This window comes from Sinocyclocheilus grahami, unplaced genomic scaffold (genome assembly GCF_001515645.1).
Source record: "Sinocyclocheilus grahami isolate Dianchi unplaced genomic scaffold, SAMN03320097.WGS_v1.1 scaffold280.1, whole genome shotgun sequence".
Taxonomy (NCBI): Eukaryota; Metazoa; Chordata; class Actinopteri; order Cypriniformes; family Cyprinidae; genus Sinocyclocheilus; species Sinocyclocheilus grahami.
This window is the reverse complement of record NW_015505459.1, coordinates 940015-960111: the sequence shown is the minus strand read 5'-3', so window position 1 is coordinate 960111 and position 20097 is coordinate 940015. Positions and strand designations below refer to the sequence as shown.

The following is a 20097-nucleotide window of genomic DNA, read 5'->3' as shown; positions in this document are numbered from 1 at the left end:
TTTTGCATACCACAAATCTAATATACAACCAGAATGTTAATGAAGCATTTGCTACTGCATGGGCCCCAATCAAACCTCCACTCGTTTACGCTGGCTGTGTCACAATCTGCTTGTTGTTCTGCAACCTGCAAATCGGCACATGCAAACTGAACTCAAATGACATCTGCCAAATCCATAACTTGACCTTGATAATGCCGTACAATGACCCATTTCCTCTTTGAACGTCTTCCACACTCCAGAGCCGGACGTGAAGCTCCTGAAGCCTTTTGCAAGTCTTTCTACCTGCATCATCCAGGTGTGTTCACACAGATGTGATGTAGCCCTTGCAGACGGCAGTCTGTTAATTGAGTGGACTTATGCATCATGATCTGAGTAACGGTGACCCCACGCTTTTTACTGGGGCTCAGATGAGTCTGGGTCTGCCACGTCCATAACCTGCGCTTCAACTCCGCCTGTACCTGAAAGAGAAAGAGACACACTTCATTGACAATACATTCATATCAAATGGTTATACTGATTGCGATACTCTCAGAAAAACTTGCGCAGTATCCCTAAGGTAGAAAAGCTAAAAGATGCATCTTTGTACCTTATTTAAATATTAGTACCTAAAGTGTATTTACTGTATTAGTACATTTTGAAAGCGCCACAGTGAAAGTTTTGCACCATTTGTCTAAGAGTGTTGTTCATTCTTATGCCTGATTACACAACCTTTTCTCCAGATTTCCCCAATTACAGTTTGGAGGAGTCAGATAACCAATTTAACAAGAAATAGTGTAGTTTAGGTTATGATTGACACAGACTGCGTTTTCTTTTAGCTTCAGACTATAAATCCATCTAGTCTGAAGACATCGAACATGTTTTTGAGCTGATTTTAGAACACACAGGGGCTTTAGACACTTGAAATAGTTAATGCTAAATGTAAATTCAATTGATAAAAGAAATCCTGCATTATCATGCCTCATGTTTCAAACTGCTCATAGTTGACCCGGAGTTGAAAGCTAATCCTGGATATTTATAAAGTGACGTTCCACACATTCCTAAACCTCGGGTTAACGTTCTTATTTGCATATTTGCGGCGTCAGTGTCAATGATTGGACGAACGCAGCACGTGATCTGTTTAGCTAACAGCTCTAGCATTGTTCATCCTGTTGACACGTTTTTCCTGATTGGACTTTTTGAACTATAAAGGTAAGAATTAAAGTCTTTTCTTTATGTGTTTTCTGTCATCATCTGACATTTTTCTGCTCAAATGCTAAAAATAGGCCTACTGTTAGAGCTTTCTAACTGGCCTACGTGCTGTGTTTCCTTAGCTAACTGTTCAAAACTCGTGAATATCATAGATATGTATGTATGTATATGAATATGAGGTAGGCTACGTGATTGGCTTTCTGTTGCTAAGCATCTAATATAACATCATCTAGCTAACAACACTGCATTCTTTCACGCTATACAATGTTCGGCACTGCAAAATCCCGGAGCAGGGTTTCATATCTTTGGGTAAAAGTGTTGCTGACCCCGCTTCTGTATAAAACCGTTCTGCTGCTCAGGGTTAAAAATTTAGTTTAGAATGACGATATGCGTTATTGTTTTAATTTGTCACGCATCTCGTAACAATGAGATACGCGTTTCTGCGTGCGTATGTGTTAGTGTTTGATTCCCAGGTTTTTGTACCCATTTAGACTAAAAAGTTGCCTAAAAATGATGCATTCTGTGATGTTTTAAAGGAGTCATATGATGTGATTTCAATTTTTCCTTTCTCTTTGGAGTGTTACAAGCTCTTGGTGCATAAAGAAGATCTGTAAAGTTGCAAAGACTAAAGTCTCAAATCCAAAGAGATATTCTTTATAAAAGTTAAGACTTGTCCACGCTCTCCTAAAACGGCTCGTTCTAACACACCCCCACATATCTACGTCACTATGTGAGAAGATTTGCATAACGCCGCCCAAATCTTCACGCAAAGAATGAAGGCGTAACTTTTAGTCTCACTGTAGTATTGTTGCCGCCGCCGCCATGTCGTGAAGACGCTGTGTGCTTCGTTGTGAAAGCGAAACTACTTTGTTTGGCCTTATATTGCTTCGTCATGCCTAGAGCTGATCCGTGCTGGTCGCTGAGGAAATACTTCAAGTTCGCGCTGTCGATCACCGGATCGGCTTTCACCATAGACGAAGCGGAGTCCAGCCCGTGGTCATCACATGTGGTTGCCACAGGCATCACAGTATGGTGAGGGACGTAACATTTCCGTCACACGCTTGAGGAATTCGGCTAATCACAACACACTGAATAGCTGGCCAATCAGAGCACACCTCGCTTTTCAGACCGATGAGCTTTGTAAAAATCGACGCGTTTCAGAAAGGCGGGGCATAGAGGAGAAACAATAATGTACAGTATGTGGAAAATAATGTGTTTTTTGAACCTTAAACTGCATAAACACATTTCATTACACCAAATACACTAAATAATGTTCTTTTTAGCTGCATCATATGACCCCTTTAAAATCAGATTTCAGTTCAGATTTAGCCTTTGCGGTTAGGGATTTTTAAAACCCCATAAAACTTTATATTATACTGTAGTTTTTTGCATAACTCGTTTCACACCATTTGTATAAGGACAATGAATAATTCCTCAAATCATGCAGCTTGTTGAGGTGTTTTATTGCTTTTCCAAGTGATCAGACTTTCGATTTTCACCTGGTGGGGAAAAAAGCACTTTCGGTGATAGGAGAGATTTGCTCAAGAGTGCTTTATTTGACCCAGGGTAGTATGCAACCACAAAGAAATATAGTAAAACACTCAGAACGATTGCATAGCAATGCCCTTGCATCCATCCAGTATCATGGCATTTGTAGTTTTGCACATTTTCTTTAGGAAAAACTGTTCAAATGTAGCTGTAACTGTCAATATCATGTTGAATGTTTCCATTATGAGAATACTTACATCTCCATTGAGAAAACAGTAAAGGAGTGCCACCACAAAGCCCTGGAGGGAAAAAAAATAGACTTTCAGGAATACAATAAGACATTTCCTCATTACGGAATCTGTAAACTGACACTAAGCAGATCATTTCTACATAAAGAAATGAATTCATGAGTACCTGGAAAGAGCCCAGACCGAGTTCGATGTAAAACCGGACTATTTCCCCCGTGTTTTCTGGCAGGAAGGCAAACAGAGTGTAGTGCATCCCAAACAGAGGAATCAGAAACAAGGTGGATTTGGCCAGTCTCCTGTGTGATTATCAAAAATGTATCATGAATCAGAATTCATGCCTTCACACAAACAATTCAGAGCACAGCTAGATCTGTATCATCTTTTTTGTAACATGCATAAAACAAAGATTATTTCATTTTAATGCAAAAATCCCTCAAATATCAAGGTCAAGCCCAGAGCCAATATAAAGTTAAATGGCACAGAATCAAATTTGCAAGACAGATCTGTGCTTTCAGAAACGAATAAGCCTCTTGATAATGGGCTAAATGCAATTTCTCTTCGCCTTTGCATATATATCACATTATCAGGTGGTATTAAGAACCTAAAAATGCACCCTAGCGTGAACTGTCAAAATAAATATTATTCATGCATGAAGCACGACCTGGCAGCGTGTATAACTGTATCCTAATGAACAGACATTGCAGAGAAATTAAGATATATGCGTTTCACTCACATTAACACATGCCATCTGTCTGATTCTACACTAACCAGGTTTCATCTGGAACAATCATAACTTACATAAACTGTTTGTCAAAACTGGTGTGTGTTGTATGCAGGGTTTAGAATTGGCTTTCACTATGTAGCAAATAAAGATTAAATTTGCGCTACAATTCTTTTAACTTGGGCCAGTAAATCACTTAACCTTTTCAGCACTTCTTGCACATTAATATTAGACTCACATGAAGTGACCTGTGTCATTGCCTCCAACTCCAGGACTTTTTAATTTCTGAACCAAGATCCGAATCACATTTAGGAAGATGATGATATTAGCCTGACAGACGGACAGACAGAGAGAGGAAGATGATTACTAACAGAAGAGCAGGGGAAGTCTCATGTAAGTTTTCAGATGAACTTCTGCTGATAAATGTGATTAAACTTGATCAATCTCAAAATATGACATGCAATAACATCACAACTCACAAACAGGGATACTGTGATTGGTCCTTTAATGATCCACCAGATGTTCATATTATCTGTGTCATCCCAACATCTGCAAATATGAGAAATATATGTTAAATAAATTAGTTATTAATTGTAATACCATTAAATTGCATTTGCAAGTCAACTTAAACCATAAAAAATTAGTACTTGAAATGAAATAAAATAAACTTTAACTGAAAAATAACTTAAAATTATTTAAATTTAACTACTTTTTATGTTCATTCAACTGAAATAACAAGCTAAACCTGAAATAAAAAATAAGAACCATATTTTAAAAAACTAACAAAAATGACAAAAACACAACATAAATTACTAAAACTACTAAAAAGGCAATGTTTATCTTGATGTACTAAAATAACTAAAACTAACACTGAAATAAAAATAAAACTATTTTAAAAAACTAAAACTACTAAAGAAATAAAATCAACATTTCTCATTTTCATTTAGTTTAACTTGATGTACTAAAATAACTCAAACTAAAACATAAACCTTTATAAAAACTATAAAGACATAAAAAAAACGAACAGACATGACAAAAACACACAACAAAACTAGAATAAAAAAAAATCTAATTTTCATAAAAACTATAATAGTATGTAGATGATACTTAAATAATGCTGATATGTCAAGCCGGACTTAAAAAAAAAAGCCAAATGTTATTTGATGAAATGCTTAATATGCATACAATAACAATATGCATTAAGAAAAGAAATAGGGTCAGTTTTGTTCAGTTTCAAGATAATTTTAATGTTGTAAGATGTGACATACCCTCTGTTATCATAGAATTGTCTGGTCAACACCCACACGATCAGCACGACTGATGGGACACCTACCAAAAAAACCAGACAATGCATACTCACTTTCTCCAAATGCACAGAAAAACAACCCTCAGATCTGTAATACATTTTTTAGAAGAGATCTCAGTAGTGTGACACAAATGCTGATATCTGTATGCTCAGTTGCTCTAGTACTCAAATCTTGGCAGACTGCCGATGTTCATCTTTTAATCGGTTCACACACTGTCTTTCTCCTGAAATCTGTTTTTCAGGGTGTACCAACCCCATCCTATTAGAATGTACCACCAGAAGTACTTCCTCTGCGAGACGAAGGTGAGGGCGAGGAGCGTCTGCAGGTACAAGCCTTCCACCAGCAGCCAGAAGTAATTAGTGAGGATGCAGAACTGGAAGAACGTTACAGCAGTTTTGCACGCCACCTGTGAAAAACAAAACACACACAGGTACAGATACAGAATAAGAGCACAATCATAACCTGCACCGGAAGCAGCGTTATTTTAGTATTTTTATAAATATTTTGAATTTGTTTTTATTTCTAGATTTGATATGTTTTCATTTTAATGTTTTGTTAACGTTGTAGTAATTATTAGTGTTTTTGTCATTTTTTCTATTTTTAAAAATAACTCTTTTAGAATAATTCTGCCATTTTGGAGAGTACCACGACGCATGTGCGCGGTTTACCCAGAACGTAATCAACGTAATTAGCGTTGTTTACGTTCAGGAGAAAACGCGCGCATGCTGAGCGTAAACAACACTGATTACGTTGATTACGTTCTGGGGAAAGCACACACTTGCGTCGTGGTACTCTCCAAAATGGAGGAAGACGGTAACTCGGGGAGAAGAATTGTTGAATAAATTGTTATTTTTGTTTTCTTTGCGCGCAAAAAAGTATTCTCGTAGCTTCGCAAAATTGAAGTTGGGCCACTGATGTCACATGGACTGTTTTACCGATGTCCTTGCTACGTTTCTGGAGCTGGGAACATTTCAGTTGTGTTGCTATCTATGGAGGGTCAGAGAGCTCTCAGATTTCATCAAAAGTATCTTAATTTGTGTTCCGAAGATGAACAAAGGTCTGTTTGGGTGAATTAACCCTTTAATGGCACAACATTTTTTGATTGGTAGGTCTTTTCTGGATAATAGTCCTTCACAGTGAAATGACACTTAAATTTACATGTATTCATTTAGCAGATGCTTTTATCCAGAGCGACTTACAAATGAGGCGAAATTCTGTATACAGACGCTCTCACTCACCGTGGACATTAAACAGTGATCCTGAGTTTCATCTGAGAACAGAACGGCATCTTTGATGAAGACTGCGCTTGCCCGCAAGATGAAGGAAACAAAAAGATTGATGTGTATGTAGTTTCTGGTGCAGTGGAACTTCCTGTAATGACAGAGCATCATGGGTATTTATAAACATAATATATTCTTATACTGTAGATTGCCTACTGAATATGCAGATGTTTTCATTCACCCTTTCTGATTCTCTTTGTTATGCATTTTGTGTATCATGATTGCATTTTGATATCATTATCACACAGCTGTGCATTTCGAAAAAGAAAATTCAGCTGATTTGCAAAAAATATGTATCGGCTTTAATGCACTTCTCAAAATATCAAAAGCAGCCAAATGACAAAATAACAAAAAGAAGTATTCAAAATGTATCATTTAACTTACAATCTGCAGAGGATCAGAAAAATATGTTCAAATACATTTTGACATTTAATGACATTAACATTTGACATCAGGTTTAGGCATAAAATAATGTCACGTATGCTAAAATCAGCTGAGAATTAAACAAATAGTGGCAACTGGCTCAAAGCAAGAGAAATCATGTTTTGGCAGTTTTTCTGCTGATTAAGGGATAATACAAGATTTATTCATCTTACAAATGGTTGTCGAATGCTATAAAATCATATGGATTTCATTCAGCAAATATGATGCTGGCCAGTATATATAAGTGTGACAGAGCTTTACCTGAAGCATGTGAATATGATAACGGCAGTAATAAGCGATATAAGTGATGTTGCATATCCAGCAGTGTACAGCTGTTTCAAGGTTGACAAGTAAGTTGTCTGAAAAAAATAAAATAAAAGTCTGAGAGAAAAGTAGTTAACATCCCTAACATCCCTATGTCAAGCATTTTATATTTTATATTTAAAATTCATTATATTTTAATATTTATATTTATTTATTTATATTTCATTATATGTCAATATCTAATATCTTTGGATTAAAACGAACTATAGTAAAACTCTTCCAGTTCTTTAAAGCCAAAAAATACTTAAACATATATTCTTTAATTCTTGTTTTTTATTTCAGCAGGAACATAGAGGTCAATGACCTGATTAGATTTTTAATCCTAAACAGCCTTTCTTGACTTAATCAAAGAACAGTTAAAGCCAAAGCATGACGCAGAAACAAAACAGGGACCACTAGTGGACATCATGGGAGGCTCAAGTACACACTACTGTAAATACACTGGAAGCCATTCATCAAACTGAGCCTTTCTGCACAAGTAATATTGATTGAAATATGGGCATTACTGTCAAATATGTATGCATTATGGGAAATTATTTACCACAGTCCCAGATTCTGAATCATCTTCAAATGCACAGGCTTCCTCGTACGGCGGATATGGGTCACTCCAGCCGTTAGACGTGCAGTTCCTGTATATAAAACCTGCCGAATAAACAGCAAAGCATATGGTTTTAAGATGACAAAACTGCAACATTTGTCCCTGAAGAGCTTTCTAAAATTTCACCGAACTCTACTGCATCTAAAAATCAGTAAAAGGGCTTTTGTCCTGATCACATAATGAGCAGTCATTAAAATCTCACATACGCTTGAGTGCCAAATATGTCTCAAGTTTATCAGTTGTTACAGATTCCAGCTGATCAGCCCACATTTCAGAGAGCAGTAAGCACAATTCCCACTTCATAACACTTCCAAAAATACCCACAGACGCCTGGAGAATACTTAGGGAAAGACATGAGCACTAGAGCTGGGACAAAACCTGCTGCTGGATGCATTTCCTGTGGCAGAACAGAACAGGTGTCCTACTTCAGCCTTCATAAGTGCATAAGTCACCTGCTTTAACCTCAGCGGCAGTGTGAGAGAGTCTGACCAACAGCTACAACTCTTACTAAATGACTTTCAACAAATAAGGTAAATAAAGCTTATAAGGCTCATATATATTTAGTAGTGGCCGTCTTCTCTGAGAAGAAATGGTGACCCCCCGCATGCAGCCTGGTGGTAGGCAGACAGGTGGAGTTCAGGCCGGAGGCGCTACCGCCCCCGTTGCCCTGATTGCACACATGACATTCGCACTGATGTTGTACCTGATCCACCTAAAAAGGAAATGAAGATTTATCATTTTGTCAGAGGCCATATTTGCTTCTCAAGGTCAGCACATGCATGGGCTAAACTTACGCATGTGTAACAGCTCAAGCGGATTAAGTGTTATAGTTTCCAAAGGCTTAATAGTGTTTTAAAACAATTTTGTACCCTACCATAAAAACAAGCTACTTAAAGGGTTAGTTCACCCAAAAATGAAAATTAGCCCATAAATTACTCACCCTCAAGTCATCCTAGGTGTATATGACTTTCTTCTTGCAGACGGATCCAATCTGAGTTATATTAAATATTGTCTTTGTTCTTTCAAGCTGTTTCATGGCACTCAGCAAGTGTTGCATGCTTCAATCCAAAACAAGTTAAATTAAAAGCACCCGTCCATAAAAAAAGTGTCTCACACGGCTCCAGGGGGGGTTAACAAAGGCCTCCTGTAGCGAATCGATGCGTTTTTGTAAGAAAAATATCCATATTCAAAACGTAATAATCACTTTAATCTAGCTTGCGCTCACTGTTGTACACTGGAAGCAGTTCCGGGCGAATGACGTATGAGGTCGGCACTGCGCATGCGCCGCTCAGAAGGGACGCACGCAGAAGAAATCAAAACAAAACAACGGTCAAGAATTAGAAGTACAAAACGAGGATTTGTAAAGAAGAATGTCGGAGAATTTCGATATAAGCCAAGAGGAGACCGGAGCCATGTGAGACACTTTTTTTTATGGATGGGCACATTTTATTTAACTTCTTTTGGACTGATGCATGCAACACCCACTGAGTGGCATTAAACAGCTTGAAAGATCAAAGACAATTTTTAATATAACTCCGACTGGATTCATCTGAAAGAAGAAAGTCATATACACCTAGGATGACTTGAGGGTGAGTAATTTATGGGCTAATTTTCATTTTTGGGTGAACTAACCCAAAAGGTAAAAAGAGTTGGGTTTATTATGAGTTAATGTGAAGATTGTTTTAAGTTAACTTAAATTAGAAGTATTTTTTAAAGTCTAATAAATATTCAAATTGAAAGCTCCGAATTATACTGTAATGTTGAATGGCTAGTCATGTTGAATAGTCAATGGTTAAATATTAGGGGGGGGGGGGCAATTTTATATTGGTATGGGGGGGGGGGGCAATTTTATATTAGTATCATTGAGACTGGCCTTCAGTCATAAAAAAAGATGCCATTAAACAAATATAAAAAATTATACTGTCTTTATGTTGTTTGTACATTCATTTGGAGATTGAATGTGAAATTATTGCAATATAAAAGTATATTTAAAAACGTAATATTAGGTAGGATTACAGATCTCAACCCCATAGAAAATCTTTGGAGGGAGTTGAAAATCTCAAAAATGTTTTATATAACTTCTTATATAAAAAGTTTTAATATAGAATCTCAATTTGTTGCCCAGCGACAGCCCCAAAACATTACTGCTCTAGAGGAGATCTGCATGGAGGAATGGGCCAAAATACCAGCAACAGTGTGTGAAAACCTTGTGAAGACTTACAGAAAACGTTTGACCTCTGTCATTGCCAACAAAGGGTATATAACAAAGTATTGAGATGAAATTTTGTTATTGACCAAATACTTATTTTCCACCATAATTTGCAAATAAATTCTTTACAAATCCTACAATGTGATTTTCTGGATTTTTTTTTCTCATTTTGTCTCTCATAGTTGAGGTATACCTATGATGAAAATTACAGGCCTCTCTCATCTTTTTAAGTGGGAGAACTTGCACAATTGGTGGCTGACTAAATACTTTTTTTCCCCACTGTACATATACACACACACATGCATACATACAGTACATATGCATTTTGGAATGCTCTTACAAACACTGCTTTTCATAATGAATTAAATATAGTGAATTCATTTCATGATTATGATTAATTTCATACTATGGTTTATTTCATAGTGAATTAAATATCAATTCATACGTCAATAGCTTTTCACAATGTGTTAATTTAGATTTGGACAACTGTTATATGTTGTATGTGTACAGCTGTGTGCATCTCTCACAACTTTGCATCAAAATTAAATGTCATTTGGGGGCGTGTTCTGGTGGGAAAGTGACGTCAATGCATACCCTTTATTGGAACAGTAAGTATCTACTGACATCTGAGCATTCTGACCTGTAAGCACTTCCAAAGGATTTAAAATCATAGGATTTAAAAGTCTAGATTAATCCAACATTTCATGTTACTGTCTGATGTTTAGTTTTTATGGGCAGTCACAGATGTTACAATTTATTTTTGTAAGACAATTTTGATGAAACTGTATGGATTATAAAAATACTTTCCCTTTTTGTTGCCGGGGAGACAATCGTATATCTAAAAACATCACAAAGATGTTTTTTTTTATGAAACAGTGCACCATTAAAGGAAGCAGGAATGAGAAGCAGCAAAAGAAGCAAGTTAAAGGCCAGTCTTATATAAGGAACTGCGTAGATATTTTAACATTAACTGCAATCTTCATTTGACGTCAATATCGATTTTCAAATCCAAAGATTGCTCATGTTTCCTTCACAGCTTCTCAGTGCCACCGCAACACCGCTGCTGAATCTATAGCGTGGTGAAAAGTTATATTTTCCCCGAGTTTGCAGTCTGAATTGAATCATGATTATGATTATGCATTGTGTGAACAATTTCATTTTATGCCTTCAACACAGAATGAAAATGTAAAGGACCAAGCTGGGTTCAAACTCTGGTCATTTTGAATTTTTGGCTTTTTACAAACATTTAATTCTGAAAAATAATAAACTGAAAATTATTCATGTATTCCCAGTGGAAATGGATTAAGTAAATTTACACTTCATGAATTTAAATTGCTTGCATGCCATGAAATTAAGCTGTGGAAAAAGCTCAAAGTTGTGATGCATTAGCAAATTTAATTAACACAATTTAGCCTACTGCAAAAATCCATTCTTGAGTGCATACATATATACAGGTCATCTCAGTGCAAGCTGAATCCCAATATCTCTAGGGCTCTGCGACTTTCTGTCTGCATATTGAAACATTCAGCAGAATCACAGCCCTGTGACTGTAAAGACTACTGACCCACACAATATTACCACCCCTAACTGTAAACTAGAAGTGTGACAGTTTTCAGCCACGGTTACTGCACACCAGCCCTCAAGAAACAACTTATCTGCTGCTGTTTGACAAACCTTTCACCAGACATGAGCCTGAAGCTCCGTCACAGCAGCCGGATATTAAAGACAGCAATGATAATGAGGCTAAAAAAACAGAGAGCGAGAGAAAGAGAGAGACAGGGACAGGGATGGATGAGTGGGTATATAGATGGATGGTTGGATATATGGATGGTTGGATGAATATACACTCTAAAAAACGCTGGGTTGTTTTTTCAACCCAAATGCTGGGTTGAGACCGCTGGGTAAGGATGCTGGGTTGTTTTAACCCAATTTGGGTTCAAAATTGGTCTTGAACTATAACCCAGCGGCACTGGGTTGGGAATGCGGACGTGAAAGAGAGCGCGCACGTCACGTTAACATCGGACGATACCAGTGCGAGAAGCCGCTATTTTCTCAGTGTCTTCAGATGGAAGTGAGTGCGAGTGAAAGACGGTTTATGGCAAGTAAAGATTAAAAATGTAAAGTCATCATTCATTGTTTGAGTCCAGTAGTATTTTGAGATTTCATGGAAGGCAGAAATATAAAAAAAAATAGCTTATATTGAAAAATACGCGGACGCGGATTTCGCCTCAGAAATTTTTAATTTTTAATTCTTAATTTTTTACTCTTTTACTGAACGGAAGAGGAACGTCAGTGAGTGTCATGTCATATTTACATAAGATTTTACAATATTTAAATTTTTTGAGGTGTTAAGAGAGGGTAATTAACATATTTACATGTTAATTCGTTATCTTATTTTTCGCGGTTAAATTGAATGTAGTTTCCTAAAGGAAACGGCGTTATGTAATAAAGACTAGCCTTATTATTTTAAGGCTGATGAAGTGAGACATAGGAGAGCATCATTCTTTTGAGATTGATGTGAGTTATTTTTAGAAAATAAATGTTTCCATTATCTCCTGCCTGTTTACTTCACATTTTGATGCAACAACATTATGATGATTACGTGTTCATATTTTATGTTTCTAGATAATCAGTATTTTCAAGTTTCAAAAATACAGAGTTATTGTACATGTAATCCATGCCAATATTTATATATGAATAAATCTTCAATTATATCATAGCGAACATGTCTGTTCAGAAGAAAAATACTGGTCTCCCAGACTTGCAATGGAGGACAAAAATTAAGAGAATATTAAATATATTTATGTGTGTTCCAAAAATTAGCAGAGTTTGTATGGGTTTGGAACAACACGAGGGAGAATAAATTATGACCATTTTAATTTTTTGGTGAAATAACCCTTTAAAGAGCAGCCCTCCACGTACATGAAAATTTGTGAGGTATGTGAATGTCATGTCTGTTTTAATGTTTCAGTAAAGTAGCTTTCTGAAAGCAATATATTTATTTAAACAATATTACATGCCCTCACACTAGTGCTGCCATTATAGCATTCTAGAGCGCTGTGGTAGACAGAGAGGAGAATGTCCTTCTCCCAAACTGATGCAACAGTGGTTTTAAAGGAGGAGGCTGCCCTGGATAATGTAAAAGATGTCACATGCCTTTGCTGTGCTGATGAGGCTTCTTCATGACTACATCAATTATCCTAAAGAGATCAAGAAAATTGGCAGCCATGCCTGATCTGTATTCATGGACTATGAAACAAACTGTAAGTGTATAATTTGTAAAAACAAAATGTTAAACGCTTGTTCTGTGTTGTTGTTTAGTAGAAATGGAGTTTACACTCTGTCATTCATACACATGCTCACATTCTTTCACACATATGTTTCTGATAAATGTTATAATATCAGTGTTAATGTTGTGGTTTATTTACTGTCATGCCAGAATAGTTTGTAAAGAACTTAACTATTAACTAATTGTACGACTATTGTATAATAGTGTTTTTGTATAATATTTTTATACAATATATACAATTTAACAAAAAAAGTCGAATTTGATCTTAAAAGTTATGTTCAACAAATGTTCAATGCTTCATTTATAAACTCTGTAGCTGTTAATGCCATACTTTTCTGCATTTCTTCTTACATGCATGTTACTTTTGACTGTTTTCTCTTGTTTTAAATAAATATTTACGTTTTGATAGTCATTCTGTGTGTGTAAAAGTGATTTTAAAATTAACTAGATTTGTAGGTTTAATGTCTAGCTCGATTTGGGTTCATTTTAGCCTAGCAGTGTAGTAATTTTAAACCATAAAAAATCAACCCAGCATGCTGGGTCAAACATATAACCCAACTTGTTGGGTTAAAACAACCCAGCGCTGGGTTACCAAAATAACCCAAATTGGGTTGTTTTTAACCCAGCAGTTTTTAGAGTGTAAGGATGTGTAAGTGGATGATAGATGGATGGATGGGTGGCTATATAGATGGATGGATGGATGAATGATAATGGATATATGAATGGATGTATGCAAGGACATGTGGATATAGGGATGAATGGGTGGATGGATAGATGGATGGATGTATGGTTAGATCAAAGATAGATGAATGTTGGATATATTGATGGATGGATGGACGGATATAGGGATGGGTGGGTAGATAGATAGGTAGATAGATAGATAGATAGATAGATAGATAGATAGATAGATAGATATAGTTGGATGGATGACAATGGATGGGTGGATGCAAGCATGGGTGGATATAGAGGAGGATGGGTCGATGAATGGATATATATGGTTAGATCAATGATAAAGGGATGATTAGCTATATGGATGGATGAACAGATATAGGTATGGATGGGTGGATATATATGGTTGGTTGGTGGGATGGATAGATAGATAGATAGATAGATAGATAGATAGATAGATAGATAGATAGATAGATAGATAGATAGATAGATAGATAGATAGATAGATAGATAGAACTGACCTTGAGTGTTGGAGATGTGCTGGAAGACATCTGAACAGGACACATTAAAGAGTTGTCCAGTATTGGCTGTCCGCCAGCAGCGGATCCCGTCCCAATCCGTCCCACATCCTGAGCCAGAAACCACAGAGGAGCTGTCATGACACTGTCAACAATATATGTTCTGCACTGGTTCATATGGATATTATCTAATGGACAGGGGGTTCATTTACAGTTTATCCAAATGTCTTTTGTCACGCTGTGCAGGAAAGCGTTAGCATTCCACTGCTCGTCCATGTAAAACATTAATTCCAGCACATATAGGCTCCAGCACACAATGCAACTTTTTGACAACTATCAGTGCCCTTATGATGTCACTAAATATTCCAGAGTTAGTCATGCAACCACTTTTGAAATGTCACTAAGCAATATTAGTCAATATGTGCAAGCATTAATGTAATACAAATTCCAGTCTATTAAAATTATGTAAATCTGGAACAATAAAGTCGAGCAATGAAGAATGGGAAAGGTTATACTATATCAGCGTCTTTAAGACACTCAAGACCTCTGCTGCAGAATGACCTACATGCCTACAGTTATTTATAGCATCATTCATTTTTAACACTCAGTTTGGGAGTGTGACAATACTTTGAGGAAAAAAAACATAAGGTAAAAAAAAAAATTCAGGGCATGACTGCATTGCAAATTTACTCATGAATACAGTTTGTGCAGTTGCAAGTTTTCAGAAGATTTAAAAAAAATTGCAGATATGAATGTTGATGGATAGTATTTAGAAGATGCTTTCTGAAATTAATGAGGCCATTTTTATCTGAGCTGCAATGTGAATCAGCAGATAGGAAAAATGTGTCTATTTCATATTTTTTTCATGTTTCTGGGCAGTCATGGCCTAATGGATAGAGAGTTGGACTTGTAACCTGAAGGTCGTGGGTTTGGGTCTCAGGTCTGGCAGGGATTGTAGGTGGGGGGAGTGAATAACCAGTGCTTTCTCCCACCTTCAATACCATGACTGAGGTGAGACCCTTGAGCAAGGCACTGAACCCCCAACTGCTCCACAGGCACTGCAGCATTGCCTGCCCACTGCTCTGGGTGTGTGTTCATGGTGTGTGTGCACTTGGATGGGTTAAATGCAGAGCACAAATTCTGAGTATGGGACGCCATATGTCACTACACTTTCACTTTCATATTCTACCAGCAGGGGCTACTGGGGTCATGCTAAACAGCCAAACCCTAAAGAAACACTCCACTATTTTTGAAAATAGGCTCAGTTAAACAGTTGAGTTTTACCGTTTTCTAATCCATTCAGCCGATCTCCGGGTCTGGTGGTAGCACATTTTGCTGTAGCTTAGCATAGATCATTGACTCTAATTAGACCGTTAGTAATAATCAAGGAACTTTGCTGCCGTACCATGGGTGCAGCAGGCGCAATGATATTACGCAGCGCCTGAAAACGGCAGCAAAGTTCCTTGATTATTACGCTGGAATGAGAGTATAGTTCCTAGCCATATCGGCCTAGAAAATCGCAACTTTTCATTTTCCATCGGTCTTAGTACACGATGTAACTACAGAAGAGTCATGTTTTAAATAGGAAAAATATAGAAAATCTTTGGTCATTTTTGAGCGAGATGCTAACGGTCTAATCCGATTCAATGATCTATGCTAAGCTACAGCTAAAAGTGCTACCGCCAGACCCGGAGAGCGGCTGAATGGATTTGAAAACGGTAAAACTCAACTGTTTAACTCTAGGGGAGTTGGAAAATGAACCTATTTTCAAAGATAGTGGAGTGTTCCTTTAAAGCCTAATAGATGTATTTATTTGTTTGTTTGCTTGCTTTACATTTTTAAACAGTTTTATTTATTATTATAATATAATTTTATTATTTTTATTTATTAAAAATATCTTTAGTTACCTTCGTATTGATTTTTCTTTTTCTTTTTTTTTGGTCACTGTACTATTTGTTAAAGAAGGTAAAATGCATCCCTCCTGGCTATATCATTATACAATCTTATAAAGGTTCTTTTATGACTCATCTGGCTGGAAAACCCTGTTTGTAAGTTTTATTTTTTAAGAGAGTACTGCATATTGCCTTATAGACATAGACAGCTTTGTTCCTGTATGCCACTGCTGAGAGGAAAGCATGTCCTTTCAAAGGCTGTCAGACAGACAGTCTGTGTACATGGATCAGTTATTTAAAAATGCTACAGACCGAATACAAGAACGTGTCATGTGTATAGCCCCTAAGGACTTATTTGGGATTTTTTTCCCCTGCAAATGTTGATGTACAAAATGCACAAAAGTGATTCATTTGATTAACTAATTGGTAATTTATGTAATTAATTTGATTAAATTGTTATCCTTCAAATCACTTCTCTTCAAATCATTCTGCAGTGAAGCTTCCCTGTTCTGCTGATTTTTGTTTGAATTCAAACAGAGAACGGAAAATGTCCTATAAACCAGCATGGATTCCGTAACTAGCATAACAATATTGCTCAATTTTAGCTTGACTAAATAGGAAAGCTCAAATAAATCATATCTGAACACATACTGCAGAAAACGGCAATTCTTTACACAATCTCCTTTTCCACTCACACATTGTCAAGCAGGAACACAGACCTCCGGAGATTCAAGCTGCCACGTAAAAACATCATTATCATCTGTCCCGTGGGTTGAACCGTCTGGCTGTGCGAGTTTCATTCAACAAAATTCTATTCATGGAACTTAAACAAGTCTTAGGGAGGAACGCAATCAGAACCCCAATCAAAACTCATTTCAGATTAATAATAACTCTGCAAGTCACTTCAGAGAGTATGCTTGACTGCACTAAAGAGCGTTTGTGGGGATATTTCCCACAGTGCTTAGCTATTCCCAGACTGTCTGTCATTTATTCAACAGTTATACATTATAAAAGAAAATACTGTAATAATCTATTAACATGACACAAAATAATTGCTCTCTCTTAGAGGAATAGTTTACACAAAAAATTACAATTTGCTGACAATTTTCTCATCCTCTTCTGGCTACTGTTTACAATGAAGACAATTCCAAAATGTTCTAAACAAATACAATGGGGGAAAGACGATGGATTTTGGCCAGAAAAGACGGTTTAAAGTTAAAATGCCCTAATGATGGATTTATTTCTTACGAATATGCAGCTTTCCACATCACAGGACATTAATTCACGGACTCTTTTTGGACTCTCATTCTGACGGCACCCATTCACTGCAGAGGATCCATTGGTGAGCAGGTTATGTAATGCTAAATTTCTCTTAAATCTGTTCCCATGAAAAAACAAACTCATCTACATCTTGGATAGCCTGGGGGTTTTAAGCAAATTTTCATTTTGGGGTGAAGTATTTCTGTAAAACAGTAAATAAAAAAAAAGAGCCGTGATCCAGAAATGTAAGGTCTGATCTGAAACGAGTTGGAAACAACAAGAAAAACAAAATGGAACGAACCTCATACTGGCTGGGAAAATGGAGAAGAAAGCACTTATAAATCTGTTTCCTCTAACAAAACCATTTGAGCACCACAGTTTTAATGTGGGTAAATGCTGTAGGTCTGCTCAGAAGACCATTTCCTTCCTGTCCTTGACTATATTTTATTACAGTAACACGGTTAAGATTTCCGCATGGCAAACACACATAATCATCTTTAGTTAAGGTCAAGCTGAGCATGAACACATCAGCTGCCAACCAATGAACTCCCCACCTGTCCAGCCACAAGAACCATATACAGTGTGTGTGTATGATAATGTTGCCACAACCTGTTTGTTGGGACTGATTCTTGATCTCTCTCTTCCTAGTCTGGATGCAGAACTCTTGGTCTTGTATAAACTGGGAGATAATAGCACAGTCCGGATGGATAGCATGCACCTGATGGGGGAAAAAATATGAATCCATATGCACATTAATACGCATAATATACAGACTAGATTAAAAGTTGTTTAAATTAGTGGGTGACTTGGCTCATCAGCTTTTTAAAGTAATCCGCAGTTGTAAACAGATTTCAAAAAGTCATATGCTTCTCATCTCTATTGCCCAATATGACTTAAACATTTTTCTATTATTATATGAAATCAGTCGGTTCAAATTAAGTGTAATGGGCTGAAATAGGAATCAGACGGTTGGTACAGTTTTCTTTTTATTCTATCTCTAGTGGAAAAGAAAGGATGCGGTTTTTGTCAGAATTCTACGTTTAACGTCATGATAAAAATGTCAATATGATTCCTTTAGGATTTTTTTACAAGAGACGCATTCGTGGCAATATTAGCATAAGCGTCTGAAATGTATTTTTACAGATGCGCGCAACTCAGTAACCGTTTGCAGAAAACTGAGCAAGACATTAAAAACGACGGTACAAGTTCTGTTCGTTCTGACAGAACTAGTTTTACATAATGGTCACTTGTACAAATTAAATACGTAGCAAATGTTTAACAATAAATAGCCTACTTACAGCTCTCCAAAAAGTCGCGAATAAACACAGGTGTAGAACAGTCATATTAAAGCCAAGAGTGTGTGAAGCCCCAAGAACACAGAATATCCCTGTAACTCCTCAAACAGAGTGATCTGCTCCTCTTCTTGAATTCACACTCGCTATCGCTCTCTCTTCCACTGATGTGCGTCCTCAGGGTCGTGGAGCGCGCGCAGTCGGATTGACTTTAAAATGTAACCCAATTTCACAGCTGAACATATGAGCAGCTGCTTGTGAAATGCATCTGGAGAAATGCTGAATGCTCGTTTCAGAGATGTGTGGATTTCTGTCGAGGTAAGTTACTTCTGATTTTGTAGACAAACGCTTGATGCACATTGTTTAACATAGCACCTTCAGAAATGCATTATTTTCCAGTCATATTGTCCAGTTTTGCCAAGATAATAATCTCATTTTGTCAAGTGAAGTGTGTTTGCCTGTAGATAGCTATACCTATGTTAGTGAGGCTTGGAACACAACATCATGGTTGGACCATTGTATTAGTAGAGCAGATGCACATGCCTCGCTGAAGGGTATGAGTATCTTATATGATACAGAAACAACTGATCACATACCTGTGTCTATGGTGATAAATGTTGAGTTTCTTGTAGCGATGTCTAATAATGAAAATAATATCAATGCAGCAAAAATGGATTGGTCAGCACTTACAAAGGAGGACCTTTTAGTCTGTTATGTAAATACAGATAGATGTCTGAGTAATATTCATTTACCTAGGGATGCAATGATGTGTAGTGATGTTAACTGTAAAGATGCAAATCATCAGAGGGATATCTGCTCAATGTATAATGATATAGTTAATGCCCTGCATGGTTGTAGTAAGCCATTTTTTAAATCGAAGGGTATAATGAATAAGACAAGGCCTGGCTGGAGTAAATATGTAGCTGGATATCAGGCTGAAGCCTGGGAGGCTTTTAAATTATGTGTTATAGCAGGTAGACCCAGGCAAGGGCCTGAGCTTGAGTATAAGAAGTCTACAAATGCAAGATATAAGTATGCTATTCGCTTTATCTGTAAAAATGAGCAAACCTTAAGGACTGATTCTATGGCTATGAAGCTGCTAAATCATAATATCACATATTTTTTTGGAAAGAAGTCAGAACTTTTAATAGATGTAGAGTATCTCTTCCTTGTACCTTAGATGGAGTTTCTGGGGCAGAGAATATTGCAGAATTATGGAGACAGCATTATTGTAGTCTTTTTAATTGCATCCGAAATGAATTGTATAATGTGGATGATATTCAAGTTAATGATCCAATAGTGATTATGTCACGTGAGGTGGATCATGCTATAAGTAAATTGCCTCAAAATAAAGCTAGTAGCCTAGATAATATTTCTGCTGAACATCTTAA

At 36.8% G+C, this 20097-nt stretch overlaps 1 protein-coding gene across 1 annotated transcript; it reads right to left on the bottom strand.

Moving 5' to 3' along the window:
- Positions 1–301: 301 nt before the first annotated feature.
- On the bottom strand, positions 302–18811 carry LOC107600267 (pituitary adenylate cyclase-activating polypeptide type I receptor-like). Its single transcript, XM_016292113.1, is given in 14 exon segments — positions 302–346; positions 348–458; positions 2934–2975; positions 3091–3220; positions 3884–3975; positions 4125–4194; positions 4914–4974; positions 5205–5358; positions 6191–6323; positions 6917–7014; positions 7521–7621; positions 14266–14373; positions 18024–18132; positions 18713–18811. Coding segments are annotated over 14 exon segments (1299 nt in total). The 5' UTR covers positions 18758–18811.
- Between the last annotated feature and the right edge of the window lie 1286 nt (positions 18812–20097).